The sequence below is a fragment of the Pelodiscus sinensis genome, chromosome 4 (assembly GCF_049634645.1).
Source record: "Pelodiscus sinensis isolate JC-2024 chromosome 4, ASM4963464v1, whole genome shotgun sequence".
NCBI lineage: Eukaryota > Metazoa > Chordata > Testudines > Trionychidae > Pelodiscus > Pelodiscus sinensis.
The window spans coordinates 11471621-11499193 of record NC_134714.1 but is presented as its reverse complement, the minus strand read 5'-3'; the positions used below and the strand labels follow the sequence as shown (position 1 = coordinate 11499193).

The 27573-nt window shown below is 42.0% G+C and overlaps 3 protein-coding genes across 11 annotated transcripts in view; 1 reads left to right on the top strand and 2 right to left on the bottom strand.

Moving 5' to 3' along the window:
* Window positions 1-9555, top strand: part of TIMM9 (translocase of inner mitochondrial membrane 9) — a 12323-nt gene extending 2768 nt beyond the window's left edge. Inside the window, exons 2-5 of the mRNA XM_006135249.4 lie at window positions 1860-1915; window positions 6063-6122; window positions 6594-6689; window positions 8952-9555. Of these exons, the coding sequence (XP_006135311.2) occupies window positions 1895-1915; window positions 6063-6122; window positions 6594-6689; window positions 8952-9086 (312 nt within the window). The 5' untranslated portion in view covers window positions 1860-1894 and the 3' untranslated portion in view covers window positions 9087-9555. The remainder of the gene's footprint in view (window positions 1-1859; window positions 1916-6062; window positions 6123-6593; window positions 6690-8951) is intronic.
* TOMM20L (translocase of outer mitochondrial membrane 20 like) lies at window positions 6683-19985 on the bottom strand. 3 transcript variants are annotated; one of them, XM_075926318.1, is made up of 6 exons: window positions 19796-19985; window positions 14163-14206; window positions 12187-12259; window positions 11209-11351; window positions 8865-8945; window positions 7448-8517 (listed from the first exon to the last, which is right to left on the bottom strand). In XM_075926318.1, the coding sequence occupies exons 1-5, from the start codon at window positions 19983-19985 to the stop codon at window positions 8865-8867; spliced, it is 531 nt and encodes a 176-aa protein (XP_075782433.1). In that variant the 3' UTR covers window positions 7448-8517. The 3 variants fall into 3 exon arrangements, with proteins under 3 accessions (XP_075782435.1, XP_075782433.1, XP_075782434.1); XM_075926320.1 differs by lacking the exons at window positions 7448-8517; window positions 8865-8945 and adding an exon at window positions 6683-7425; XM_075926319.1 differs by lacking the exons at window positions 7448-8517; window positions 8865-8945 and adding an exon at window positions 9504-9697.
* ARID4A (AT-rich interaction domain 4A) overlaps window positions 19796-27573 on the bottom strand; it is an 81783-nt gene continuing 74005 nt past the window's right edge. For all 7 annotated transcript variants that reach the window (XM_075926313.1, XM_075926312.1, XM_075926311.1 and 4 more), the window contains one exon: window positions 19796-27573. In XM_075926313.1, coding sequence (XP_075782428.1) covers window positions 27470-27573 — 104 coding nt within the window. In that variant the 3' untranslated portion in view covers window positions 19796-27469.

Below are 27573 nucleotides of genomic sequence, written 5' to 3'. Positions count from 1 at the left end.
TCTGATAATCCGGCACCTTTAGGACCCAGGGGGTGCCGGATTATCAGATATGCCGGACTATCAGAAGGGGGGGGCAATGAGGGGTCTGTAGTGGCGTGGGAGGGGATGCCACCCCATACCCTTCATAGCCCCCCCCTTATGATAGTCAGGCTCTGTCCCAGGAGTCCCTGATTCAGCTGTTGCTGGTCAGTTTCAGCAGCGGCTGAATCCCGACGCCTGGGGCAAAGCAGCTGGGGTGCTGCCGGGTTGGTCCTGTAGCGCCGCCCCTCGGTGCTGCGGGACCAACCCGGCAGCACCCCAGCTGCTCTGCCCCAGGGGTCCCAAATTCAGCCGCTGCTGAAACAGATCAGTGGCTGATTCCAGGAAGCCCGGGGCAGAGCAGCTCTGCCCTGGGCTTCTTGGAATCAGCTGCTGATCTGTTTCAGCAGTGGCTGAATTGGGGACCCCTGGGGCAGAGCAGCTGGGGTCCTGCTGGGTTGGTCCCGCATCGCCGTCCTTTGGCGCTTCGAGGGTCAGCGCTACCAGACCAACCTGGCAGCACCCCAGCTGCTCTGCTCCCGGCTTCCCCGATTCAGCTGCTGGTCAGTTTCAACAGCAGCTGAATGAGGGAAGCCTGTCCGGCTGCCCCAGCACCTCCGGGTTCCTGATGGTGCCGGACCATCAGGAGTCCCGGAGCATTGGATGCTGGACTAATGGAGTTTTACTGTAATTGAAAGGTACAGATGACATGTGCCCTGACTTTCAAGCACAAGAGGGAGCTCCAAAGCCCTCCTTTTTAAATATGGTGGTTATAACTATTGTTGGATGACCTAAAGTTACACTAATGCTTAACACAGAATTTCCCAGGTCTTACGTTGTCACAGCCTTCATTTAATTTTAGTGTTAATTGCTCCCAGTCTCAGTTTTCTGTGTAGTTGTACTTTGATTAGGGTCAGTAAATGCATTTCTGAAGCTCTACCTCAACGGATTATAATTCAGCATGACATGGCTGAACCTTTATAACAAGCCATGATTGTATAGTTTGTCAATAAAGCTGTTAATTGGCTTCATATAGAAGAAACGGGGGGGAGAGATGCCTATCCAGTTTCCAAGGGAAATGCTCCCAGTGGCTTCAAATCTCTAAATTAGGTAATAGACACATGTGGTGCTGATTATCTCAATCTACTAGCCTCTTCAGACACTGTAAATGTCTGCACCTTTCATGCTCATCATCACTGCTGGGATTTTAGCCACATAGACCCAGTCTGATGGCAGTGAGAATCAAATATTCTAGCCTAGTAAATGGCACAGAACCATTGTGCTCAGGAGCCTGTGGCCTCCTACAGGCTGTAGCTACCGCTGGGGAAATGGCATTTCCAGGCTTCTGAAATTTTAGAGAAGTTCTGACAACTGCGGTGCTTGCTGCTGCTCCCACTGCCAGGGAAACAGAGGAATGATTAGCTCATCTCTGGGTGGGAAGCATTAATCTAATCATTGTTTTTATAAAAAGAAAAGCAGGTTTCTTAGAGCTATGATTACCTGGAGCTCAAAAGTTTCCATGGCAATGGGAGTGGCAGCCAGTAAAAGGGCATTTTAAAACATATTTCAGTGTCTAAAGCAAAGCTGGAGAGGCTGGAAATGCCATGTGTACAGGCATTAGGGTCTAACTGGCTCAAGGTCTGTTACTCCCTTTGGAAGGAGGATCATGGTGGGAGAAAAGCTCTTACGCTTAACAGTAAAAAAACCTTAATTCTTAACTATTCTTGTTTCAGCATTTTAAAAACACTGAAAAATGGCTTTGATATATTGAAAATGTTAGTAGTAATGCTAACATATTAAGAAATGATGTTATCTTACGCATTTGTATTTCTTTGGTGCAGGACATTCGTGGCATGCTGCTGTATAGTCCAACGATATGCTATGTTCCTCCCCTAAGGTGACTCATGTTAAATGCAGCACCTACATTTGCAGTCATGTTTAGCTCATAGCAGTCCTCTACCATTTTGAGGCTGAGCTAGTACAAGCCTTACAACTGACACACACTGAGTGCTTTGAGCAACCACTTAAGTTTAGCCATTGCCACCATAACTAACATTCCAGATGGATAATTCTCCTTGAATTCTAGAATCTTTTCCCTGTTAGTCTTGCAGATTGGGGTGAACAACAACTAGAACCAGATATGATACAGAGTTGGACCTCCCTGGCCCAACACCCTTGGCGCCTGACCAACAAGGATTCCCGAACAAGGGAGTTCACCAGAACAGCGAGGTCAGTGCTGGCCTCTCTGCAGCTGACCTCCAGTCTTGCCTGTGGAGCCACCAGCCTTCTAGCTGGGCTCCCCTCCTGGCTGCCAATCCAACTGTCAGCACCTGGCTCTGCTCCTGGCCCTGGCCAGGCTGTCAGCTTCCCAGCCTAGCTGTGGCCCCAGCCAGACTCCCAGTTCCAGCCTGGCTCCGCTCCTGGCCCTGGCCTCCAGCCTCTCTGCTTCCAAACTCTCACTCTCAGCCATCAGGGCTCTCTGGTCCAGCAGCATCTGTGGTCCTGCCAGACTGTGGATGTTGTTGGACCAGAGAGTCCTGAAACAGCGAGGTTCAGCTGTACAATGTAACTTATCTTAAGAATATACCAGCATATTTTCAAGTACAAGACCAATTAGGAGTGCCAACCACTGGAAGTGTGCAATAGAGCCATATAAATGTACTACCCACAGTGTGGAATGCATAACAATTAAGGACAACAGGTCTGTGTTTCAAAGACATTTACAGTCACAGTTGTCAAGTTAGTGACAAAATGGCAGGACATCAGATCTGATGAAAAGAATACAAAATGTAGGAAGTGGCAGTGATTGCAGTTGAGGCCATTAGCTTTTTGTGCCCTAATGGGGATTATGGGGCTTAACGATAAGGTTTTAACACTCACGAATAATGACCCACCTTTGTTCTGACTTTACCTTACTGAAGCTGGCTCCAAATCCATACCCTTTACTCTCCACCCTAAGCATAGGAGTGTGATATATATAAAAAGCTCAGTTTAGTGTTGCTCATTGTTAAGCAGCTAGCTTTTAAGTGATATGTCATGTTTGATTTTAAGATCTACACTCTTTAAAATTGTGCCTGGCTAGGAGGTAGCATTCATTCCTATCTGATACAGATGTCACCAGGTAACTAGCTATGCAGGTGATATCTCCAGATTTTTAGTTTTTAAGAGCCCTGTTTGGGTCTTTAATAGGGATGTAAAATCCCCTTTAATTAGTTAACTGGCTAAACGTTATGCTTATCTGACTGAACAGGGGCAGGCTGAAATTAATGTTAATTTCACATAGGGATTGTAGGGAGCCTCAGGCAATGTGTACATTGAGGGAAGGAAGGGAATGGCTTTCAATGTACGTAGATTTGATTCCCAGGCCAGAAGGGACCATTGTATTAAACCCAAAGTCGGACTACAGCAGGAGTTTCAAAATCTCAGCCTGCAGGCCATCTATGGCCTGAGCAGTTCCACAAACCAGCCAGCACAGCTACTGGCCAATGAGTCCCTGTGGGGGTGGTGGTCTCTTCCCTCTCCAACTCCACCCTCCCCATATTGTACCCCTTACCCCAAGATGGACTCAAACTCAGGGATTACAGGGGGCCTGGCATGGGATGGCAGCAGTGGTCATCCCCCCCAACTCACCACAGCAAGAGCTGCAGGGAAGCAGAGCAGCTAAGTAGCTTGTTCCACTCTGCTTCACCCAGGCCTTACGAGCTAACTGAGTATGTGGGGCTGACCCATCCATAGGACGGTTGGGGTGGTTACCCCAAACCATCCTAGGAATTGGCAATGTGTAAGAGTAGTGGAGTCAACTACTTGCATGTCCCCCTCCCGCCCTCTATATCTAAGGCAGCAAGGGGGGGCGAGCAGGAACCGGTGCTGGGGGGCGGGCGGGAAGCTGGCTTTTAAGTTGGCTCCCCCCAGCACCGGCTCTGTGGTGTGGAGCAGGAGAAAGGGAAGGCAGTGGTGCTGTGGCTCTGCCTTTTATATGGAGTAAGAGTGGACCACTCTTCCTACATTTGAAAGGCAGACACACAGCAGTCGGGACCTGCGTGAACTGGAACTGGATCTCCTCTCGCTGCAGCTTTACAGTTTAAATGTATTAGGAGCCAGGCTTCCTGCATGCCCCACTCCTGCTACAGAGTTGTACTGGCTCATTATCAACTAATCGTGTACTTGATACCAATTGTACTTAACATCCTTAGGGACAGGATGGCTCTACACACACCTTCCCCAGGTCACAGGGATATGCCAGCAGTAGCATGGAGCTAGCTGCCAGAGGCTATTCTACCAAGCTGTGGTGGTGGCAGGGGGTGCTCCCAAGACATTATAAATCGTCCAGGGCAGCAGGAGGGGCCAGCGGACATGTCAGGGAGGCTTGCATGGAGACCACTGCGCCCCAGAACTGCTGCCAGTGGGGAATGACCCCTCGCCCGCTGGGAGGGTTTGACAGCTGGCACTGGGCCAAAAGTAAATTGAGTTTGAGACCCCTGGACTAGATTATCACAGGCCCTAGAACTTCCCCAAAATAAATCCTAGAGCATATCTAGAAAAACGGCCAATCTTGATTTAAAAATTGCCAGTAGTGGAGACTCCATGTCCCTTAGTAAACTATTCAAATTGTTAATTACCCTCACTGTTGAACATATACACTGTTTTCCAGACTCAATTTGCCAGGTTTCAGCTTGCAGCCAGTGGATCATGTTACACCTTTCTGAGCTGGATTGAAGAATCCATTGTCAATACTTGTCCCCCAAATAGGCATTCAGAGAATGGTCAAGTTACCCCTTAAAGAGAAGATTAAGTTAAACAGGTTGAACTTCTTGAATCCACTGTGAGGCATGTTTACTAATCCTTTAATGATTCTCAGAGCTCTTCTGTAAACCCTGTCCAGTTTACCAACATCGTTCTTGAATTGCAGTTCCCGAACTCCCCCCTAAAAAGTCTTAAGGGATATTGCCAAGCCTTAACTTGTTTACCACACTGTACAAGGAATATCTCTGAAGATGCCTTCTTAAATTCTTCCCTCTGCATTAGTGTCCATACTTTCACTTTTCCTCATCTGTTATTCATTTCCTTTTTAATTATATTTTATTTCTTCTTAAATCCTTACATTTTACCTCACTATAGTCACACATTTGTAGTTTTACTTTTTTCTAATGATTAAAACAGTAGATATTTTAAAAAGACAAACTGGTTTCCAAGAGGTAGTTAAATTAATCAATTTAGAATACTACACAGTGTTTGTTTTACCTGAGTGTCATCTCAACACTCTAGGCTGCTGTAACTGAAAGGTAACTAAAGGGCGCTCGCTCTCTCTCTCTCTCTCTCTCTCTCTCTACCCTTCCTCAATCCCTGCCCCTCAGCTTTACTTTGTGTATCTGACAGCAGTGTACTTAAAGATCATTTTGTTTTCTCTGTATAATGTGTTTCACCTGTTCGGAGTTTTCTAACTGCAATAGAGGAGAACAACATTAAAGAAATAGAAAAATGTGATTACAAAAACTGCCAGGTGGACTTGAAAAGGTGTGGTATCAGACCCTGTGTTGGACTTTTTTACTAAATTTCAACTGGAGAATCATGTCACTGGGTTTATTTGCAAAAGGCAAGAAATGAGAAAATTTGACTTCGTTCCTAAAATCTAATATACTTTCGCTAGTTGGGTAGTATTTTCAGTCCTCTGAATGTATTTAATCTTGGACAGGGGGCTTGTGAAAAAACAAATAAACCCAAAACACTGTTTCTAGTGGAACTTTACAAGTTATAGCATCATTTCTATTGGCTTTAGATTTTATAAAATTTTATTTTTACAAGATGTAAAATTTGAACCAGATTTAATAAGATGTTCCTTAAATCAAATGTAGGCCCGTCCTTGTAGCATTTTGTTAGATTCAGATCATGCTGGGGACTTAAGAAACAGTAGCCACTTATTCTTGTTTCTTTGAAACCACAGTTGTGTGGCTGCTCTTATAAAAGGGCAAAGTTTTATTCAGCCTTCAAATATTATATTTTTTGTATGTGTTTGAATGATGACACAAGTTTTATTTTAAAATTAGGTGTCTGCAAACCAACAGAATATGGCTGGGCAGATATCAGAATCTGATCAGATCAAGCAGGTAGGATACTATACTCTATTAATAAATGATGGTTTTGAGAAGCTGGCATTACCTCAGCACACTGAAGCTTGACAATGGAGTTTTCTGGAAATTGGTGTTAAGAGGCTTCAGCATTTTTTTCAAAGGTGGGGAACTTATTAACATGCATATATGAAATGCATTGTTTTCCCTCAATTACTTAGCAAGTAAAATTTTGTCTGTTGTAATTTCACTTCCTTTAATTGGAAACAGAATTTAGGTAAGCAAGATTTAATTATTTTGATCATCAGCAGGCATGGAATAGTATCTGATCTAAGTAAACAGAATCTGTCAGCATCAAATGATGTTATTGCAGTGATACTAAATTACTTGTCACTTCAATTGAGTGGTTTTTGTTAATGTCTACATGTAGCTATTGCAAGCTGTACATAGGAAAAGTTTGAAAATGTCATCTTTTCTTTTAATATTGAATGTCTGTTCAATTTGTTACAGTTCAAGGAATTTCTTGGGACATACAATAAACTTACAGAAACCTGTTTCCTGGATTGTGTGAAAGATTTCACTAGCAGGGAGGTTAAATCAGAAGAGGTATGTCCCTGTTGTGTGTGGTAGGTTTTTCTTTTTGTGAAAATGCGGTATGATGATGTCTGAATTTCAAGCAGCCTTGAAAGTTTTGATCTGATCGAAAACTAGTTAAGCTAACATACAAGAGATTATAGCTCTTCAGTATGTATGCAGCCTGCAGGTGAGAAATATCTCTTAGTTCAGTTAACAGTGACGTATTTGTGGTTCTGTTTCTTTGCCAATGGCATACTAATAGACTTCTTCTTGCTCTTTCATCTTAGCAACATTTAATGTAAACAGCAGCACTCCCACATGAATGAGCACTTTTGAAAAATGCTGAACCCCTGAGGCCAGTAGTTGCAGGACTAAATGCATGCCAAGCACTTTACAGGATTGCCCTCCAGGGTCTGATGTACAGTATAGTATCTTCCTGCTTATTTTTTTCAGACATGTGCAGAAAACCTCCCTATTTTTGGTGTTGGCACTGGCCTTGTGAGGCCGTCACAAGCAGCAGTATTTTGTTCTGGTGCATTCCTAGAGCCTCTTCCTCTAAGAATGAGAATTCTTCTGAGAAGAGAATATTACTCACCTGTAATCTACTTTTCTGAAGAGAGAATCCTGGAAAGCTCACTCACTTTGCTCCAGAGTTTAGCCTCATCCTCCTTGGAGGGTGTTTTCCTTCTTGCATGGTGTGTGTATTTTTTGAAGGCACTTTTAAATCCTGAATTTTGAATTTTTAGCCATATTGGAGGTCCATCTCCTGTGAAATTAAAGGAACCAACTGAAATGTTTTGGAGGCAATATTTATAGCCTGCAGGGGTAATGTGACATCCAGTAGATGGTCAGACTTGTACTTTATCCTGCTAACACTCAGATATAAAACTTCTTCATGAGAGTTTTTCTGGTTGGGTGCCAAAACAGCCAAGAGAGAGAATCCTGATGGAGTCTGGCCATGGAAACTTTTTAGATTTTTGGATTTAAACAACCTGTGGCTAGCCAGTTTTCTTTTGTACTTTGTAAAGGGACCACGGTGTTGCAAAACATGAGACAATCATTAACAGATGGGAATTAGGGAGAAACTTACTTTATGGGCAATTTATTACATAATTGTCCATTACAGGGTTTCTTGCACCTTCTTATGAAGCATCTGGCACTGGCCACTATTGGAAACAGGATACTGGACTAGATGGACCACTGGTCTGATCTGGTATGGCAATTCCTATTCTCCTATTCAAGTTTTAGTTTCAAATAAGTAAAACCCAAAAGTTTCCAGGAATCTCCTGTGAGCAATGCAACAACTTTTTAAATCATCTTCGGTCACTAGCATTCCCAAGGCATGGTCCCCTGAATACAATTCCTCTGGGAGCAATGGTTTGTAACTATTCCAGGCTCCCACATAATAGTTGTTTAGCTAGAGTTCACTCCTGCTCAATAGGTTTTACAAGGTAGCTGATTTTCAGACAACAGTTTAGACCTCTTTCCCCACTTCTTAATTCTAAGCATGATCAAAACAATGCTTAGTCTTATTGGTAATGACACAAATTGGTTCTGTTCCCTTTGTGTCTGAGTCTTGTATGCTTTCGCTATAACTATCAGTTCATTTTTTTATAATGACAGCTAGATTGGGAGCATCATAAAATGTCTAAAATTCCTGAGCCACTGTTGCACATAACTTTGGAAACTTGCTGTAGAGGGGTAAAACCAATTTTGCAAATGCAGAACATGGAATGGCATAGTACTTTTACTGTCCCCTCAGCCAACTGAGCCATAGAATAACACGAATTATTACAGCAGTTCTTTGAGTAGACACCACAAGTGGTAGGTAGATAGTTGGAAGGATCCCAGCAGAAGCCTAGAATGAATAGGTATATATTAGGCTATATTTGGTTGCCCTGGGCAATAGAAGGTTCAAATATAATTTAAAGAAACAGTGACTGATGTAATGTTAGCCTTTGCCATGTGATAGGAGACTATAGATTTTATTTCAGAAGATTGTAGTGATAGAGGGAAACATAACATTTCATTTTAAAAGATCCTCTATGGTACTTTTCCATTGACATGAACGAATGCCAAAAGAAAATTCAGCTTTTTATACTTTCCTTGAAGACTACACTTGACTTTTTTTCCCCCCTGTCAGAAAGACTGGGCAATGAGCTTGGGGCTCAAGACAACATAAGCCTAGGACACAAGAGTATTCACCTAGTCATATGCCATCATAAACAGTCTTCGGTCAGTCTTCTCTGTAATTATTGTTGTGGTCCTTCTGTGTCTCCTTTTTTCCTGTAGATGACATGCTCAGAACACTGCCTACAGAAGTACTTAAAAATGACGCAGAGGATATCTATGAGATTTCAGGAGTATCATATTCAACAGAATGAAGCTCTAGCAGCCAAAGCAGGACTTCTTGGGCAACCTCGTTAAACAAAAGAGAATTCTATTCCAACCTTGCTTTAAAGCAATACCAATATTTGTTGGACTGCAAGTGGAGGTGTTCTGGTCTTACTGCTGTTGGGGATGTGTCCACCAGCTTACAACAGAGTTTCAGAGACTGTTTGGCAAGTGGAAATCATTAGGGAAACAATTATGGGCTATATCAGGAGTTGGTAATGGCCAACTGGTGAACAGAGCCTATTTCTGAGATCTCTTTTTTTTTTTTTTTTTTTTTTTTTTTTTTTTTTTACTGTGCAATGAAATAATGTTGCTACAGCCATTTCTGCAGACTGGTTATGCTGGTCCCTAGATTGGGGGACAGGGAAAGGAGAGGACCATTTATTTGTTTCTTTCACTATGACTGTTAATTTTAATGCAAAAAGCATTGTACAGAAATATATACAAAAATATCTTCAAGGTGTTTTATTTAATCAAAGTACAATAAATGGGAACTGTTCCAGTTTTTGTGGTGGTTTTGTTTTTTTCTTGTCAAACAAGGATTTATAGGCTATACCACTAGAGACCTGCCTCTCTATTGCTGCCATCTCTCATTCCATCTCATCTTCTGCACAGTCCTACTCATTCAGTGCTGCTTGAAGTCGCTGACAAATAGATAAGAGTTAGTGACTAATTCGTACCAGGCTTCCTAGAGAGGTGCTTGAATTCCCAGCATTAAAGGTTTTGAAAAACAAGTTGGACAAACACCTGTCAGGTGATTCCAGCCCTATGCTTTTAGGAATCTGTAGCATTTGCCTTTACAGTATGAGGACAGACATTTGCTATAAAAGACTTGCACAAGTTGGCACAACTCCATTGATTTCAAAGAAGTTCTATCATTGTATCCCAATGTTGAATTTGGCTTACATTTCCCCCTCTCCCCCACATGAATGGCCCAGGAGCATGTTAACTAACAGCATTTGCTTCCAGAACTACTTTTGCATACTTCCCCCACTGGAAAGTAGGAATCCAAAAGTTACTCCTGAGCTCATGGTTATTACATAGTATATGACATTCCTTCAATGCTACTAGGCTATCCAGCATTCTCTTTGAGGGAATGGCAATGGTTCTTTGACATTTTATTATGGTGATTGTAATTCTTGAGTCTGTTAATGCAGTACTATGGCAGTTTATTGCTATTTCAATGTCAAATAACCTTGTTTGGAACAGAGATGATCTATGCTCAGACATGATCTATGCTTTGTTCAGTTATATACAACCAATATGAAATATTACTGTGACTAAGATTGACAAACTCAATTTTATTTCCCTTTTAACTGATAAATAAAAGGGTGTGTACTAAACCAGTGGCTATCAACCTTTTCAGACAACGGTACCTTTTTCATGAGTCTGATTTTTGTACCCTCAAGTTTCACCTCTTAAACTTGCGAATTCAGACATGCAAATACAAAAGTGCCACAGCATGCTGTTAGTGAAAAATTGCTTTCTGATTTACCATATAATTATAAAATCTATATTGAAATAGAAATATTGTACTTATTTCAGTTTGTAGTACAAAGAGCAGTATAAACAATTGTATATGACATTTTAATTTGTATGAATTTTGCTAGTGCTTTTTATGTAGCCTGTTGTAAAATTAGGGGAAAATCTAAAAATTGTTGTACCCCCAGGAAGACCATTAAGTATGCCCAGGGATACACACCCTTAGGTGAGAGACACAGTACAAAGCAATCCGGCTGCTAAATTCCATTTGGTGTACATGTTACAGTAGTTCCAGACATGTCCTCTTAAAGAACTGAATTGAAATTCTAATAACTATTAGTATTTAATCCAGTACTGTCTAGAAGATATAAAAGCAAAGAGAAATGCTGCTCAGTCTCTTTTCATAATCAGTCCACCTTGAGCCTTTTGTATTGATTTCTCTTTTATTAGCTATTGCCCTTTCCTAACAATTTACCTCAAGAGCCAAAGTTCCAAAGTGCAGAAAACCAATGACAATTTCTAGAAATTGAAATATAGGTGTACAATTGTTTACTGTACAAGCAAAACAAACTGCAAGCACCCAGTCTAGTTCAATGTATATTGCTGACTAGATCCACTGTGTCAAGTACAGGTAAAACCAGTAGTTTCCCCTTACTTGTAAAAGTATACGTACTTGTTTTACATATGGTATTCTCTGCATAAGCATCTCAAAGACTTGTGGTGGTAGAGTACGGTGCAAGACCTGCAGTAGTTGATCTGGTTGTGCACACACTGAAATAGCATTAGTGAGGTGCTCCACACTCTTTTTATGTTCTCCTGCAGCAAATTCATATTTTGAAACAATGTTAGAGTTGACTGAAAAACATTTTTCCCCTTCCCAGGAAAAATTTTACTTTTCATACTACTCACCCCCCCTCCTGAAACTTCCTCCTCCTTTTCTTTCCTCAGCTTTTTCCAAGAAAAGTAGTTGAGGAAAGTAGAGCCCTTTTTGCACCAGTGTTCATTTACTCATAAATCCAATTTTCCAAAAATGTTGGAGTGGCTATCTGAATTAGGCAGGATAAAGGTGGAGTAACTTTAAAAAACTGGGCATGTCAGGATTTGTGTCTTTTTGGAAAAGCTCCTGGAAGTGGAGGGTGCATTGAGAAAGGTGAAGTAGAAAATGGTTGGGATGTACTATGTAGCATATTTCAGTGGCTTTTTAAAAAGACAATTTTTACTGAGTAAAAAATTCAGTTCCCAGAAGGGGTTGGTTAATAAATTACTCACTTTCAGGCATTCTATAACCCTTTCAATATTGCTTTAAAAACAGTTAGTAATCCAGTAATAATTTTTAATTCTCCAAATCTAACACATTTTACTTCCCTTTGCATCCCTCTTCCCCTACCTCCTTTCAAACATTTCCAAGTGTAAGAATTCTTAGCAGCATTAATCCTGGTGCTATCCACCATCATGAAATGAGCAGGAGCAGACAGTGTCTGACTTTTGCATGAAGAGCATGCTTCAGTGCTAACAACATATTTTAGTCTCCTAAATTGACACTGCACATGGACTTCAGCTGAGCATTTCAAGGCAAGTCATGTGAAAAACAAGTCAACTGCAATATGCATCCCACACAGCTGTTGACAAGAGCCCATATTTATGTGCTTACCTTTAGATAACCAGTGTTCTCCCAGCTGCACCTCTTGCAGAAAGAATTCCTGTACCCTTTCAATATTTTTAATCTTATTTAAAAAGAGAAAATATTTTTAGCTTAGAAATAAAATGCATCTGTGCAACTAAAATAAGTCTAGTTACTGTGAACCTTGGTGCTAGTGAAAAATTTCTCTAAAGATTAATTGGCAGTCCCTGTTGTGTAAATTGCCAGACTTATATTTGTCAAACCTCTGGAAATCATTGTTTTTCTTGGCACATCTTTGAATTCCCTCTTTCACTCCTTGGGTCATTTTGCTTTTCCCAGATTGTTGGCCTAAACAATATTTTAAAAAAAAGTCTACAGAGGTTTGTTCATAGGGTTCAATAATCCAGGATTTGGAATTATATTAATTGATTATATTAGTGAAAATTATGTCTATTGGCAGACATTGACCACTGTCAGCAGACAGAATACTGGGCTAGCTGGACCTTTGGTTTGACCCAGTATGGCTGTTCTTATATTCTCATTTCAATAATACAGGCAGTCCCCGGGTTACGTACAAGATAGGGACTGTAGGTTTGTTCTTAAGTTGAATCTGTATGTAAGTCGGAACTGGCGTCCAGATTCAGCCGCTGCTGAAACTGACCGCCAGTTCTGACTTACATACAGATTCAACTTAAGAACCCCAAGCATCCCCAAGTCAGCTGCTGCTGAAACTGATCAGCGGCTGATTCCAGGAAGCCTGGGGCAGAGCAACTCTGCCTAGGGCTTCCTGTAGTCAGTGCTGGTCAGTTTCAGCAGCGGCTGACTTGGGGACGCCTGGGGCAGAGCAGCTGGGGTGCTGCCGGGTTGGTCCAGTAGGGCCCAGAGCGGCGCTGCAGGACCAATCGGCAGCGCCCCAGCTGCTCTGCCCCAGGGTCCAAAACAAAAGCCTGGTCTGCTGGGGGGGGCACACTAGCTGCGCCCCCCCCCCCCCAGCAGACCAGGGACACGAGGAGCAGAGCCGCAGCGGCAGCGGGGTGCCGCGCCTCTGAGGCTTTGCTCTGGCAAAGTCTCAGAGGCGCGGGAACCCGCTGCTGCTGCGGCTTCCGTCCCGGTGCCCGTGGTCTGCTGGGGACTGTCCCCAGCAGACCACAGGCACCCGGACTGAAGCCGCAGCAGCGGTGGGTTCCTGCGCTTCTGAGGCTTTGCTCTGGCAAAGCCTCAGAAGCGCGGGACCCCGCCCGGTGCCCCTGGTCTGCTGGAGACTGTCTCCAGCAGACCAGGGGCACCGGAGCAGCTTACGAACGGGGCTTTCTCGCCCTGGAGCTCGCAGGTAGCAATCCGCCACCTTGACCTCCGGGGCGAGAAAGCCCCATTCGTAAGTGCGGATCCGACATAAGTCGGGGACTGCCTGTACATGTATTGGTGAAGGGCTGCAGTGGGTCTTGATGGAAATTATAGTGTTGCAAGGCAAAATTGCTCCCTGCATGGAATTCTGGAATACATATGATGCTTTGTCTTCATGACAGAGTTAAAATAGCTAAATAATAACAATGTGACTGTAGTGAAGAAGGGGAATGCCCACAAAAACATGGTAGAAGAGTCTCCTCATATCCACTCATCTTATGAAGCAGGGAAGGAGAGGAAGTACCAATGGCAGAAAATTGTACCCTTAGACTATACCTACTTTGTCTAACAAATTAAGATTAGCCAAAATTTATGAATATAAAAATGAGGTGCAAAGGTGCTATAAATTGACTAATAACTTTAGATTCAAATGTATTAGAGTTAAAAGGACAAAACTAATTAACTAATTTCAGGTAGCAGACCTGACCATAAATACCATTTCTCCCACCAGTGTAGGGGGAGATTTTCAAGGGCACAAATATGAGTAGGATTCCTAATTCCCCTTTGTGCTTTGGCTCAGATCAGTGCAACCAAAAAGACATTCAAATTTTGAGTTAATACTTTTTCTACGAAGTTTAAAAGATTTTTAAAAAATGTTGTACCTCCGCATCATGCTCTCTAGCCTTTTCACGTTCTTTTCTTCTTTCTGTAAATGTAATATGATGCATTTAACATCTAAGGTTAATAGTTCAGACCTTCAAAAAGATTCTCAAGTCTGCTTCTCCGAAGTTTTATTTTCACAGTGGTGTTATCTCATCCACAATAAGCTGTGGCTTCTGACATGGAAACAGATACAATTGGAAGACAGAGATATGAGAGAAACTACAAAATACATTGTATTTATTTTTTATTTATGAATATTTTAAACTATTTCGAACTGATTGTTAAATTTTCTATAACATGTCTCACATTCTCTAAAATGAGAGATGCCCAGGGAGTTGAATTTGCCATATAAGCTATCTGTTAATTCTTTATTAAGTGCATCAAAATGTTTTCAAATTTTAAAAAAATGATGGAAAGAAAGGCTAACTATATTTCAGTTTTATGTTTTGGAGTTCAAATTTTACTAGAAACACTGCAGGAAGGAGTCCCTCACCAAAGGCTCTTACGTAAATTAAGTTGTCATGGGATAAGAGGGAAGATCCTTTCATGGACTGAGAACTGGTTAAAAAACAGGAAACAAAGGGTAGCAATAAATGGTAAATTTTCAGAATGGAGAAGGGTAACTAGTGGTGTTCCCCAAGGGTCAATCCTAAAACCAATCCTATTCAACTTATTCATAAATGATCTGGAGAAAGGGGTAAAACAGTGAGGTGGCAACGTTTGCAGATGATATTAAACTGCTCAAGGTAGTTAAGACCAAAGCAGACTGTGAAGAATTTAAAAAAGATCTCACGAAAATAAGTGATTGGGCAACAAAATGGCAAATGAAATTTAACGTGGATAAATGTAAAGTAATGCACATTGGAAAAAATAACCCCAACTATACATATAATATGATGGAGGCTAATTTAGCTACAACTAATCGGGAAAGAGATCTTGGAGTCATCGTGGATAGTTCTCTGAAGCCATCCACGCAGTGTGCAGAGGCAGTCAAAAAAGCAAACAGGATGTTAGGAATCATTTAAAAAGGGATAGAGAATAAGACGGATAATATCGTATTGCCTAAATATAAATCCATAATACGCCCACATCTTGAATACTGCGTATAGGTGTGGTTGGCTCATCTCAAAAAAGATATACTGCCATTAGAAAAGGTTCAGAGAAGTTCTTCACACAGCACATAGTCAATCTGTGGAACTCCTTGCCTGAGGAGATTGTGAAGGCTAGGACTATAACAGGGTTTAAAAGAGAACTAGATAAATTCATGGAGGTCAAGTCCATTAATGGCTATTAGCCAGTATGGGTAAGGAATGGTGTCCCTAGCTTCTGTTTGTCAGCGGGTAGAGATGGATGGCAAGAGAGAGATTGCTTGATCATTACCTGTTCAATTCACTCCCTCTGGGACACCTGGCATTGGCCACTGTTGGCAGACAGAGTACTGGGCTGGATGGACCTTTGGTCTGATCAAGTATGGCCATTCTTATGAATTATTGCTCAACACAGAATTTAGTCAAGTAGGCATCTGGAATGAGAATTTCAAAAAAACATGGCCTACTGCTTCTAAGTCACTTTGGCACTATTGAAAATGTTACCCTAAGGACAAGCTTTGTAATGGTATTTAGGTGCTGGTGGGATTTTTCAAACCGCTAAGGTGCCTAACTCCTGTGGTGTATAAACAGTGTGGTAGCTAGTCCTCTAATGGGCTTTTCATTTTAGGCATCTGAAAACATCCACCTAGGCTATGTGTACACTGTCCACTCTTGTGCAAAAAGATATGCAAATGAGGCAAAGGGTGGAATATGGCAGTGCCTCATTTGCATAATTAATGAGGCTCCATGTTTGTGCAAAAGGCTTTTGTGCAAAAAGGAGCTGTCTATATGGCTCCTTTTTGTGCAAAAACCCCCTTTTGCACAAGAGATGTTCTTCCTGAAAAAAAGAGGAAAAATGGCTCTTGAGCAAAAACGGAGCCTCATTAATTATGCAAATGAGGCATGGGGATATTCCACACTTAGCCTCATTTGCAGGGCTTGCCAAGTGGCGGCGAGCCCCACTCACCAGCCGCGCGGTTTTGCGCGGTTCTGAATTCTGTGCATGCGCAGATCACTCTGCGCCGGCTCTTCCCGGTTGTAATCTACTCGCCACGGGCGAGTAGATTACCTTATTTGTCGAGCCCTGCTCATTTGCATATTTTTTGCGCAAGAGGGGGCAGTGTAGATATAGTCCTAGGCTGCATCTAGACTGGCAAATTTTTCTGCAAAAGTGGCTGCTTTTGCGCAAAAACTTGCCGTCTACACTGGCCGCTTGATTTTGCGCAAAAGCACTGATGTTCTACTGTCCGAAATCAGTGCTTCTTGCGCAAATGCTTTGACGTTCCCGTTCGGGCAAAAGCCCTTTTCTGGAAATGTTTTTGCGCAAGAGGGCCAGTGTAGACAGCTAAAAAACTGTTTTGCGCAAAAAAGCCTCGATGGCAAAAATGGCGATCGGGGCTTTCTGGCGCAAAACCGCGTCTAGATTGGCATGGACGCTTTTCCGCAAAAAGTGCTTTTGCGGAAAAGCGTCCGTGACAATCTAGACGCTCTTTTCTGCAAATGCTTTTAACGGAAAAACTTTTCCGTTAAAAGCATTTGCAGAAAATCATGCCAGTCTAGACGTAGCCCACGTGTACAGTGGCAGTCAAACAAAGGAACAGAATGTTGACAATCATCAAAAAGGGGATACATAAAATAAGTCAGAAAATATCCTATTGCCTCTATATAAATTCATGGTATGCGCACATCTTGAATACTGCATGCAGATGTCGTCACCTCATCTCAAATAAGATATATTGCAATTGGAAAATGTTCAGAAAAGGACAACAAAAATTATTAGGGGCGTATGGAAGGGCTGCCATATGTAGAGAGATTAATAAGACTTGGACATTTCATCTTGGAAAAGAGATGACTAAGGGGTGATATGATACAAGTCTATAAAATCATGATTGGTGTGGAGAAAGTAAATAAGGAAAGTTATTTACTCTTTCCCATAATACAAGAACTAGGGATCACCAAATGAAATTAATAGGCAGTATGTTTAAAACAAACAAAAGGAAGTATTTCTTTAGACAATGCAGTCAATCTGTGGAATTCCCTGCTAGAGGATGTTATAAAGGACAACATTTTAACAGGGTTCAAAAAAGTAGGAAAATGCATGGAGAGTAAGTCCATCAATGGCTACTAGCCTTTGTTTGTCAGGGCTGAAAAAACGGAAGATAGGATGGATTACTTGATGATTATTTGGTTCTGTTCATTTTCTCTGGGGCACCTGGAATTGGCCACTGTCGGAAGACAGGATATTGAGCTAGCTGGACCTTTGGTCTGACTCAATATGGCCATTTTGATGTTCACATAAATACCCATAGAAATCTGGCTCAAAGTGTTTTAGAAGCTTAGGATCCATTCTCAAGTAAGTGTAAAGTCTCTTTGGAAATGAGTCAAACTCTTGGTAAGTGCCTGAGGCCTGGTCTACAAAAAATGGAGTGATTTAGTTACAGTACTCAGGGTTGTGAAAAATAGGTAGTTAAATCAATCTTCTCTCCCCCCTTCTTTTCCTCCCCCAGTTTAAATGTCACTCAGTCAACAGCAGAATTTTTCTGTCAACCTAACTACTGCTTCTCAGTAAGGTGGATTAACGACAGCAGTGGGGGAAACTGCTTCAATTGCTGTAGTGCAGGGCTATTCAACACGCAGCCCGTGGGCCACGGCATATTGGTTTGTGGCCCGCCGTGCAGTTTTTACAGTGTGGTTTGGGTTGATATGTGTTTTAATAGTTAAATTCCTGGACTGTCATTGCTCATTAAAAGTGCTGTCATATAGGTGGAAATTGGGTTGCATTTTATTAATATCAGCAGAACTGACAATGTTGTGTGGTCTTGCCTTAATCTTTTGTATTCATGCCCAGTCAGTGTGAAAGAAGATATTTGCAAATATTTGCATGTATATGCAACCACACTTAAGTTGTGGCCCTCAGCATGTGCTTTGAGTATCACTGTGGCCCCTGGGGCTTCCAAAGTTGAGTAGCCCTGGGTGTCTATGCTGCTGGAGTACAGCTGCCCAGCCCTAGTGATGCTGCTGTAGACACTGCAGTGGTCAGTGCTTAAAGCACTGTTGAAAATAGGATTTCGGTTAGAGGTGATTTAAGCAGGTTTGAAAATCTCATCAATGGTGAAGTGGGATTTATGTGGGCAGGAATTATTTATTTATGGGGAGGGTGCCTGATGGACCAGGCACCATTTGCACCAATGACATCTGGTCAGGAAAGCTGGCAACCCTGAACTGGTCTTAGGGTATGTCTACACTGCAAGCTTATTTTGGAAAAAGCTATTCTGGAAGATATCTTCTGGAATAGCTTATTTTGAAATAGAGCTTCCACACTATAAGGCACCGCCAGGCGGAGGCAGGCTCCCCTAATGTGGATGCCCTATGTCGAGTTAGAGCCCTGGGGAGGAATAACTTAGCTCAGTGGTCCCCAACGTGGTGCCCGCAGGCGCTAGGGCGCCCACCGAGGCATTTACGTGCGCCTGCCGAGTGATCAGCCAGCCCAAGCCATTCTTGTGCTCTGGGCGCCTGGCGCATGTGCAACCCCAACCCCTGGGCGCCCCAAAAGGTTGGGGACCACTGACTTAGCTCCTCACCAGGACCATTCTTTTTTGACATAGCAGCAGTGGAACGTCCAATCACACCCTCTTTCGAAAGAGCTTTTTTGGAAGAGGTGTTAGTCCTCGTGGAATCAGGTGTACTGATGTCAGAAAAAGCCCTCCATTATTCCCATTTTCTTTCGCAGTCACCGCGTGGACGCTAGTACGCCTTTTCCAGGATAACGGCTGCTATTCCGGAGTAACGGTGCCGTGCAGACGCGTTCTTTAGACTCAACGGCTGTGTCTAGACTGGCCAGTTTTTCCAGAAAATCAGCCACTTTTCTGGAAAAACTTGCCAGCTGTCTACACTGGCCGCTTGAATTTCCGCAAAAGCAGTGACTTCCTACCGTAAGACATCAGTGCTTCTTGCGGAAATACTATGCTGCTCCCGTTCAGGCAAAAGTCCTTTTGCGCAAAAGGGCCAGAGTCGACAGCTCGGATTTGTTTTCCGCAAAAAAGCCCTGCTGGCGAAAATGGCGATGGGGGCTTTTTTGCAGAAAAGCGCGTCTAGATTGGCACGGACGCTTTTCCGCAAAAACTGCTTTTTCAGAAAAGTGTCGGTGCCAATCTAGACGCTCTTTTCCGAAAATGCGTTTAACGGAAAACTTTTCCGTGAAAAGCATTTCCGGATAATCAGGCCGGTCTAGACGTAGCCACCTAGCGTGAGGGCGTCAATTGAGCCCAGTTTCCCCTGCTCTGAGACCCAGGGGAAAGCTCTTGCATCGCCAAGAGGGAGGTTTTTTTTGGAGGGGGGGGGGTGCTTTTTGAAAAAAAAAATCCCCTCACTCTCATCGGTGCTAGGGGCAGTTTTTCCAACCCCCACAGGGCCTGGGAGCCCACGGAAGATGGGGGGGGGGTGTTGAGGTGCTAGCAGCCCCCTCTACCACTCAGAGCCTATGAGGGGTGGGGGGCAGGGCGGCCCGACCCCAGCTACCGGCCGGCCCGCCGGGGGACGCTCACTCTGCCGCAGCTTCCGCTGGAAGCCGGGGGCGCTTCTCCGCCGCCGGTCGAAGTAGAGGCCGTAGCCGAGCAGGGCGAGGCCGCAGGCCCCAGCCAGCAGGAAGAGGAGGGGCCGAGCCCAGCCGCTCATGGCCAACGGCCGCAACGGAGCCGCCAGAACCTGGGCCCGCCCGCGCTCTGGGCCGGTCATTGGCGGGGAGCCCCCGTGGGGGGGGGGGGTCGCTCCCGCCCTCCAGGCCCCGGGCTCGCCAGAGGCTTGGAGGCGGGCGCGGCTGCAGGCGGGACGCGTGTCCCCCGCTCAGGGTCGGTCTCCCCGGTGCCCTCACAGCTTCTACAGGCTTCCCGCCTCCCGCCCCTGCGGCAGGGCTGGTGCGGCCAGTCGAATCCCCCGTTACACACGAGGGAAGGCGGCCCTGTGTTCTGGACCGGGGTGCGGTGCTCAGTGGTAGATGTACATTGGCTGGGGCCCGCCCTTCCCTCCCTCGGGTTACACTCGTTGCAGCAGCAAGGAAATACTGTCCTTGGCACACGGAGCGGGCAGTGGGTGTATAACAATAACCCCCCCCCGGTTTATGGAGAAAAGTCCTGAGCGGTCCCAGGAATGCTGAAAGGGATGACAGTTCAAGGAAATAAAGTGATCATTGCAGTCAGGGCCGGCTTTAGGAAGCCCAATTCGAACAATTTTGACGAAATTGCAGCAATTTTGGTTGAGAGAAAAAAAAGGGGGGGGGCACATGAAAGTTTCAACAGGGGAGGCCAGGAATTTTTTTGTTGGGGGCAGGGAACAGCACACAAGTCCCCCCCCCCAACACCCACAGACACCCTCCTGCAGCGCTAAACTCACACCTCCTACGGCACAGGCCTCCGCCGCACTCCTCCTCCAGGGCTGATGCCCCCTCCCGTAGCGCTCCCAGCCCACTTCCAGGTTCAGGGCACAGGGCCCCTTTAGGCGCGGGGTCTGATTCAGGGGAATCGAGCGAATCGGCCTAAGGCTGGCCCTGATTATAGTCAGGGAATCTAGACTCTAATTCTAGTTCTGATACAAACTTTGCAAAACCTTCAGTATCTGAGCCTTGTTCTTCCCTCCCCATACAATGGTGAGATACACAGCTATAGAAATAAGTGTAAAGCCATATGAAATCATTAAGTGGAAGGCATTATGTACTTGCAAAGTATTTCAACAACTTAGAAAGATAGCTAATCACTATATCTTCGGTGTGAGCTATCTAAGGAGAAACAAAACAGCTAACAAAAAGATGTATAACAGCAAATTTAAAAGCAACTGAACACTTCACAGTAAGTGACAGAAGCTACATTTAAAATTGGACTGCAAACAGCAATAGAGCTATTGTAAAGACACATGCTCATCATTCACATCCGCCCTAGTCCCCTTGGATAGGCACTTGCATACAATATGATCACAAGAACAGCAGATACCATTAGCAAGGGAGGGAGCAATGTGTAAGTCCAAAAGCCTTAAGTTTTTTTTTTTAACCTTACTAGCCCTGTAAGATTAGTTATTCCTAGGAAATGTAGAAACATTCACCGAGGTGGTGTATATCTACATACACTTATAGCATAGTAATTAATATAGCCTTGATAGAAAGAGGAACTAGATCATTAGTAATACATTTTCCATAACTAACTTAAATATTTGTCTTGCTGTTTTCAAATACATCCTGTGAAATTTTATAAGTTTAATTTTGTTGATAAAAAAGCTCTTGGCTTAAGGAAAAAAATTATGATGTAACAAGATATTAATATAAATTCCATAACATTTTATCCTTGTTCTATAAACTAGCTTAGTTGGTAGGATCATGGCAAATTAGGTCAGGCTGTACCCAGTTAAAGGATTAAAAATAAAGTAGTTTGGAACAGCACAGAAATTGATGTGGCTGGTTGGGGGTGACAAAGTGGGCATTTTTTGCAATATTTTTATGAAGCCTGTCTGTGCTTCAGTTTCTTCTATATGCTGCATTGTATATACTGATGAAAAGAGTCTGCTGTCAGGGCAGATTAAGACACATAGAAATGGTGCCTCTCTGTCGGGGCTGAGGTCCCATATCAATGAAGCTCTTTGGAAGAATATGGCCAATCCAGTTCTCTAGAGACAGGTATGGACCAATGACCCACAGAGCAACCACAGACCCAGAGTGACATGGACTTCTTTATTTCTCATCAAGGCAACAGCTGCAGCTCCATAGCTCAAGCTCAAAAGACTATGTGAGGTGGAAGTTAAGTGCTAGCTGTGGAAAGCAGTCAGGTATGTTGAGACTCTGAGGCCTTACACTACAGAGTGGATTGAGGCAATGATCAGTCCACTGGCTGTTGATTTATTGTGTCTGCTTAGACATGATAAATCAAACTCCAAGTGTGTGCCTAGTGATGCTGGTACTCCACCAAGATGAAAAGAGCAGCCCCTGCCAACCTTACTGCACACAAGATGCTGTGGTGAGTATGTTGACTTCAGCTATGCTATTTGTAAAATGGAAGTAGTTCAATGGAGCTGTTTAGTGTAGACAAGGCCTGACAAAGGAGATCAGATGGGAAGACAGAACTTGAAAAATGGCCCAACAAGGTTGCAGGGAGTCCTTTGGCTACCTGTAATGGACTTGCACTTCTTTGTGTTGTGTTCTAATCAACTAATAAACCTTACTCTTTGATAACACTGTCAGTGTCACTGCAAATGTCTGTGGAGGAGCACTGCTCCCTAAGATTACACAAGTCTCCCTAAGAAATCTGTCTCCTGGGACATGGTGATTAGTGCTGAGGGAATACTTCATATCACTGAATGGTGGCTTGATTCTTCTTTAGAGACAAGAAGTTTGGATAGAATACAGGAAGGTCAACCTTTTGGCTAACGTGATATGCCTTGTCCCTATGTGGTGAGTTGGTTATGAAAGCCTCTAGCTCTCCGATTGTTGCTGATGTAATGGTGACCAGGAATGTTTTAAAGGAGAGGTGGAAAGGACAGGTGGCCATCTGTGCATAAGGGGCATCAATAACCAGGAGGCGGCCCCGCACTGGAGCTGAGTTCTAAACAGGAAAATACAAAATGTATAGACTTTTGAGGAACTTGTGACAGGGTAGGAAAACAAAAACCAATGGATGGGTGACCGGAAAGCTGTGATAGCCAATTGTATCCTAACAGCTCATTGATAGACCTGACCTTTCACTTTTAATTCCAGTTGGTAGTCCAGTATCTTAGAAGGCAAAAGAGCACCAAGCATGAAAATAGTTCCTGGGCTTTCTCCCAGACAAAAACACTGATTGAATTGCAACTTAATGGGTTAATTCCATGGGGGAAGGATGGAGGGAGAAGGAGGAGGAGGATGCACATTGGGAAGCCACACCCTAAGGTTCAGAGAGAAAGAATTGGTGTGGATGAGACCTGTGTCAATAGGAAGATCAGAAAGCTGCACCCCTTAAGTTTGAATAGTGCACCCATCTTGGCCTAACTGGCACTAGAATAGCTTTCACCGTCTCCCAGTGTAGCCCGAGAAGAACCTGGAGTATTAATGGAATCTATAGATATTCCTAAAGCCGGGCATGAAGCCATGGAGCTATCAGCATTCTCCCAGAGAACTGAGACCTTAACTTCCTCTGGAGCAAAACAGGAGGCCTTTGGAGTTATTTGGGTTGGCAAAAAAATCTACTTATAGTAGACTCTTGGATGTTGCAAAAAGATAGTCTTTGCACTCCCATTCACGGATGTGCCAGAAATGTCTGCTCAGACAGTCCTGCACTTATATTCTGAAATTCTGGCAAGACTGCTGCTATGTTGATTGGAAGGGAAATATGCCAGTTCCAGACTCTAGTGACTCTGCAGATTAAGGATTGGGATCTTGTCTCCATCTTGGCGGCTGAAGAAATGGACTACTGTCTAGAATTACTCTGGCCATGAATGTCACAGAGGAATCACTGGCAAGTGTAACAAACTGTTCTCCGCTCGAGAATATAGATGTTCTTCAATTTTCCTTATATACCACATAAAGATATTGCCTACTTCAAAGTGCTATTGGATGATTTAATTCCTCAATCTGTCTAAAACATCTGTAAAGATCCTGGAATGGAACATGTCCTAATTCTAAGTACAAATGTCACTACTATAAAGAAGAGGCACTACCAGCTTTGCTGCTCTGCAGTTCTTTAATTTAAAGGAGAAATTTTAAAGTTACTATATTTTCCTGAAATATGTGCTCTTAATTTCCCTTAATAATGAAAGAAAATTGTGTTAATTACTAAGTAAGTGTCTGTTTGGTGTAGGCCACCTCTTCACAGTATGTACTCAATTCAGTACTTGTGAAAATGAAATTTTTTACTATTCTCATTTCACTGCTCTATTCAAATTAGTTAGGCAAGCGACAGCTACCGTCAGATACCTTGGACAAACTGGTCATGGGAAGAGAAATACAGGAAGTAGGTTTGACAGGGTATTGATAAACATATTTTTAACTTAAAACCCCCCATTAATGCTAGAACATGAAATAACTGCTATAACATTTGTGTGGAAACAAAAATAGAAGCATGGAGTCTTTCCCTGCAATAAATCCCTTTAAGTATCAGGGTCTGGAGAAATTAAGCATTTTTAATTACATTAATGAAATAAAATCTTAAACTGTCAGAAAAAGAAAGGATACACCTATTGAAAGACAGAAACCTGCTGCTTTGAATGCTAGTTCAAATTCACATTTCTATAACATTTTCATTTTTTCAGATTTACATCAATTCAATCTTCAGTTCCTAGAGTTGCCCTGCATCACAACAGCAATTTTCTAATGTACCTATTTGTTCTTTAGTGGTTCTTGTTGGTAGCTCAGCTACATGAGGGACCCAAATTCTTCTATTAAAAGTAGTGCAATTTTGGCTAACTGGAATGGAGTTGCAATTGATGTAAAAAAAATGCAGACTTTGATCCAGTCTTCTCTGTTGACATATCTCCCACTATCATACAAAAACTAAATATTTCATTTGGAGGATAAGAAAAAATAATCCCACGAAAAACCCTCTAGCACAACTAAAAAGTAAAACATTATTAGTTGCATCATAACTGATTATACAGTTATTTTAATAACAGTCAATCACTGTATCATCTTTACCCTATTAATTTAAGGCAATTAAATGTACTTTAGAATTTTTTTTAGGAGAAGAAAGAAATTGTAATTGAAGCTGGAAATGAAATGCGTACTAGAGTATCTTGTCCATCTCCTTACTCTTATTGGGTTGTTCCCTATTAAACATTTAATAGCCTTGTTCTAAAAATGACAAAAATATTTAGGACTGAAAACTTTAAACATCTACTGAAATAGGTGTTTCAGGAGTCTACCAAATGATAGACCCCTTTCTTTGGAAGCAGACTAAAAAAAAAAAAAAAAAAAAAAAAAAAAGCTAGATATAGTATGAGTGGTAAACAGAAGGAAAACAAGAAAAGCCATCTTTTCTTTTATCTTTTTTCAGTCTGCAAGAAACAGGTTCCTAATTAATATTCAAGTATTGAATGGCTGCTTTACCCATCTTTTCAGTTTCCTAGATGTATATTAACCAAAGGTGAAATACAAGCAGTCAAAGTTGTTCATTCCCTTATAGTACAGAATGCTCATCCATAACAACATTTGAAATGGTGATTTACTTTTTAGCTGTTTTAGGGAAGTAGTGGTAGTATTTAGACATAAGCTAAATATTTGCACAAGATGTAAACTTATCCAAGAGCAATACATGAAATTATTTATTCCCAACAGTTAAGATTTACTTCTGCAAATATTAAGCACGGAAGCCAAATTTTAGAAAATGTGACCCATGTTATTTTCCTTATAAAATGAATATTATTTTTATTTATTATTTATAGTTAATATCAAATTAACAGTAACAGCTCTGCACATTTTTACAACACTTTATGAAGTTTGATTTTCTTATTGTTTAGATATCAGTAAATTTACAAGATCATTTAAATAAAAAATATAAAGCCTATGTTTTAAACACGGCTTTTATTAATGCTCTCTAGTGAACTCCATTTTATCTTACATTTTATCTTTTATCTTGAATCTGCTTTGCTTAAGAAAAGACGGAAAAGTGCATTTTACAAGAGTACTTTTTCTTTAATTCTCTGCGAAAATGGAAGGAATTGGAATCACAAGTTGACAAATGTGGTAAAATGAAGTTTCAAGAAACATCAATTTTAGTAATGCTACCCCCATCACTAGTGTTTCGCTCTGACTTTCTGCTTTGTGAACCATAATATCCTGATATACAGTCTAGAGCATCTATGTTATTATTCTACAGCATTTTAAACACAGAGAGGTTAAAACCCCTTTCAATGTACAAACATGAATAAAAAATTGATAAAAAAATCACTTTTATACATAATGTATATGCAAACTGTTTTAAATACATGGTTTTGGAAGAGTTATTTACAAACTGCATCAGTCTGTGGGACAATCCACAGACAAAGTATACACAGTTGCTTACTTTATTGTTGCATCTCAACTTTGGGAGATATAAATTCATTCGGCAGTATAGCAAACATAAAAACTGAGACAAAGCATCTTAAGGGCAACCCAATAAAATTTGTTCCTCAAAACAATGTAAGTACTAGGACTGCCAAAGTTTTCAAACAAGGTCATAGTTTAATCCAGATGCCCAATTACAGTTATACATTGTGGAAGAATAGATAAACCCGCTGCACATACAGGCATGGCTACTGGATAAAACCTCCTGTAAGAGCTACAACTGATCGGTATGTTTTTTTCAAAAGAGCGAACTAACCTAGAATTTTTTTTCCAATTTTATTAATATTTTAAAAAATACATAAAAATACAACATCCAATGTCTGAATAAATATATTTAACAAGTCGCAAGATACCTTATTTTACACAAAAAATTTCAGCTTTAGAAATCTTGTTAAATAACTTCATTGTTGTTATATATTTCATTTTTCGTCTTTTTGTAACAAAATAAAAACTCTGAAATTACATAGAAAAAAGACAAAATATTTTTGTCAAGGGATAAGATAGTCCACTGAAAACCTATTCACAATTCCACTGTAAACATTAATAAACATTAAAATATTTGCATAATTGTGTGCTCAAAAATCCTATAAAAAGTGGAAGACTTATTACAACTGTAGTTTTCAGTCAACTACACTTCCTTTCACAATTTATTTTGTCCCATTTACATCTTTAAAACTGGGCACATTGCTGAACACATACTTTGGCAGTTCTGTATAGCAAGTGCTTCCACAAAGAGGAACTACTCACCAAGGGTTCGCATACAAGGTGGGTGAAAGTGCAGCAGTAACTTGATTCTGTTTGATAATATTCTGATGTCTGTTTGATGCACTTGCTTTTCTGTAAATCTCTTAGAACACCTGAATGCTTCACTGGACATAAAACTTTTCAAATCTGATAAGTGCCCTTTCTCTGTATTAACAAAAAATAAACACGATGACAAATGTGTCAGATGGTGCCTGCAAACCTTCAGTTACTAATGAGCTTAATTTCTCAATAGTAAAAATAAAATAAAATAAAAAACACAGAGGGGAGGAAACAGATATAGTCCAGCAGTGGAAGAGTGTTCAGAATGTACTTGGCAATATCAAACCAGTTGAGTGCTTTTTGTGGTTATATTTCAGGATTTATGTCCATGGCAGCAAACTGCTGGCAAAGCAGATAATGTGTATCACCTGCATTCTACAGCAAGCACATTCTGGGGAGGAGAAGATGAAGATGGACTCATTCCAGTGTCTGATGAAGCAGACGACATGGATGCTCCTGTATGAGACA